General features: G+C 39.5%; 1 protein-coding gene across 1 annotated transcript in view; it reads right to left on the reverse strand.

Annotated features, from left to right (window-relative positions):
* Nucleotides 1–2,933, reverse strand: part of tdrd12 (tudor domain containing 12) — a 66,395-nt gene that overhangs the window by 51,525 nt on the left and 11,937 nt on the right. Inside the window, exon 4 of the mRNA XM_015397959.1 lies at nt 1,564–1,700. Within this exon, the coding sequence (XP_015253445.1) occupies nt 1,564–1,700 (137 nt within the window). The remainder of the gene's footprint in view (nt 1–1,563; nt 1,701–2,933) is intronic.

The raw sequence follows: 2,933 nt of genomic DNA on the forward strand, positions 1-2,933 counted from the left end.
TTAACACGGTACTGTAGACTTGAGTTCATTATCTGACGCATGCATATACACACCAGGAACCTGGAAACTTAAAAAATAATGAAGTACAAAAAACAAACATGTTTCATTGATATTTATACAAAAATGAATATTAGGAACTATATTTCTCAAACATTATACTGGGCAAGTAAAAATTGTTTCTGGGCAAATGAAATGTGAAAGTCACTTGCCCAAAGGGCAAGTGGTAAAAATCCTTAACGTCAACCCCTGTGAACGGTCAGGTAACTGAGTTCACTATAAAGTTCACTATAAAGTCCCCGCTGTATGTGAACACAGTCAGCTATGAGCTGTTAGAACAGCACATTTTAGACAAGGCGTGCACCAGGAGAAATGGGCTTGTGCATTCCCTCGCACGTGCATTTTTTTTAAAGTGGAGAGTGCAGGTCTTTTGTAACATTAGTAAAAACTCCTCCACAATACCTTTAATGTGTAATGTGAGATCAAAATGAAGAGGATGATGCACAGATCCTACCTGTTAGAAAAAAGTTTTTTATTATTTTTTCTTCACTTTAGATTTCAACTAAATATAAAACACCGATCCACTACCATTCACCAGTGAACTAGTTTTTCCACGGTAATGTTACCATTGCAGGCCTTTTATATGTCCATTTGATTAGTTTGGCTGAATGGGTACTTCTGATATCGGAAATGCATTTTTTTTATCGTCAAAATGACCATTTCAAACTAAATTAAATTCTTCACATCTAAAATAAACATTCTGAATGTCTAGAAATGAATTTTAGATTTCCATATTCCTACTGTTACTCCTCGGGTATTTGTATTATTTTGATCCGAAACATATTTCTGAAATCATAAATACATATTCAGTCAAGCTAATAAATGTCATTTCTACATATGCTAAACGTAATTCTTACTGGAACATTTTGTTGATTATTTTTCAGAAATTCTGTTTCCTTTAGAAATTTAAGAAATCCATTATTACAGTTCTGACTTGGAATGTCATCAGGATCAGGAAGAATCTAATTTTAGTGATCTAGGAATGGAACAACACAGAGAACGGTGCTTGTAATGAATGTGAAAAAGGGCCTGCCATAGAGGACTTCATATAAGCTTACACATCAGCTCTAGCAGCAATCTTCTCCCTCTCCTTTGCAGCTGTTGCTCTGTCTTTTCAACACTTTCTCCTATTTGTCTTTACTTCTGCATTAAAATCTCCACTTCCAGTGATGTGAAATAGGCTCTTCCTTTTGCCTGATGACTCATCGAATCGGGAGCTCCACTAATAATGGCTTTTCCGACTTGTAATGCGCTAGACTCTGAGTGGACCTACTCAGGGTTGATTAAACTAACTCACAGCAGCCAGTGTGAAACAGAAACCCCTCTAACCTTAGGCTGGATTCATTCAGAGTTGAGGATTTGAGTCTGAGTTTGTTAAACATGCTTTGTGAAACAGGCCTCAGTGCTCCACACAAAGGCTTTGTTTACTTTACTGCTACTTAGTTTAAAATCCTTTGACCGTTAGGTTTGATTGTGTTATTTGCTTGTTTCATCTTTTTCTCATACTTTTCAGAGGGAACCACAGTAACTTCTCCATGATCAACCAGGAAACAGAGGGTCTGAAGGCATGTCGGGTCCCTGATGATGGAAAGAACCACAGCACGACACCAGGACTTCTTTAGGGCCCAGTATACCACGTACACCTGAGAAGAAGAACAGCAACAGGTCAAAGTTATTACACTCTGAATTCATGTCAAACTAACAGCTTAATTAAATACAGGAAAACGGATTAATCTTTTGACCACTGATGATAAACTAAAACCTTCAGGCATTGCTTTTTTTGGGCATTTTTTTTTGTTCTTTTTTGGACCTATGGGTGAGGACGCAGCCAATGAAAAGAAGCACAAAAACAATAATGCTGTTTTTAATGAAACACACAAACCTCCCTCCAGCTGCAGCTTTTTCCCCCAGTGCCCCGCAGCAGCAATTTTTCTACTAAAAACTTGAGACAGAAAGTAAGAACTGATCCAAACCAGAGACTAGCTGAGTTTCTTTTGTCTGTTCTTTATACAGCCGAACCGGAAGCAGAAGGAGGCTGGTTTTCTTTCTTTTTTTTCTTTTTTTTTTACTGGCCACCGTTGGTCACGTGAAAAAATCTCCACCTCACTTTTCATCGCGTTCGATTTTGCGTATTTAGATGAACAAATAAACAAGCAAAAAACTATACTGCCTCAAAACAGTCTCAACAACTGGAAAAGATTAAACTATTCCCACTAGACTTAAAAGGGAACGCCTTTTTTGTTTATTATTTGGGCCTTGATTTTACGTTCTTACATCATGTTCTACTCACCCATCTGAGTTTTGTCTCATTTGGAGCCGTTCAGACAATATTCGGTTAGGGTATATCAAAGTAACGTCTTCCTATGGGCAACAAATTGAAGGCACAAACTAAACTGTTCATAATTTATTCTTTATGGTACGCCAGCATTCATAACAGTTCTAGACTTCTCTGAGGAAAAGCTACTCTGCTTTTCCTCATAGTAGCTTTGCCCTGTCTGTTCCTGTTTGGCTGTGACTCCATCCTGGAGAAAAATATCAGCTGTGCTGCTTCCATCAACACCCTTGTTTATAGATGTTGGAGATCGGCCTGTTTTCCAGTGTGGTCCTGTTTCTCTGACCGTGGCTGAGTCGATGTGCTCCCTTCGTCCTCTGGCATGGGAGCTGGCTCGGAGCTCGTCTGCCTGGCTGTGTGTTTCCTGGATGGGGCCGCCATTTACAGCTGCTTTTTGTATCTCTGCTTCTGTCTCCTTGTACCCCAGTGGGCCTCAGCAGATGGCCGCTCACACTGAGCCTGGTTCTTCTGGAGGTTTCTTCCTGTTAAAAGGGAGTTTTTCCTCTCCACTGTCGCTACAAGCATGCTTAGTGTGAGGGATTGT

This window comes from Cyprinodon variegatus, unplaced genomic scaffold (assembly GCF_000732505.1).
Source record: "Cyprinodon variegatus isolate N-32 unplaced genomic scaffold, C_variegatus-1.0 Scaffold899, whole genome shotgun sequence".
Lineage (NCBI taxonomy): Eukaryota > Metazoa > Chordata > Actinopteri > Cyprinodontiformes > Cyprinodontidae > Cyprinodon > Cyprinodon variegatus.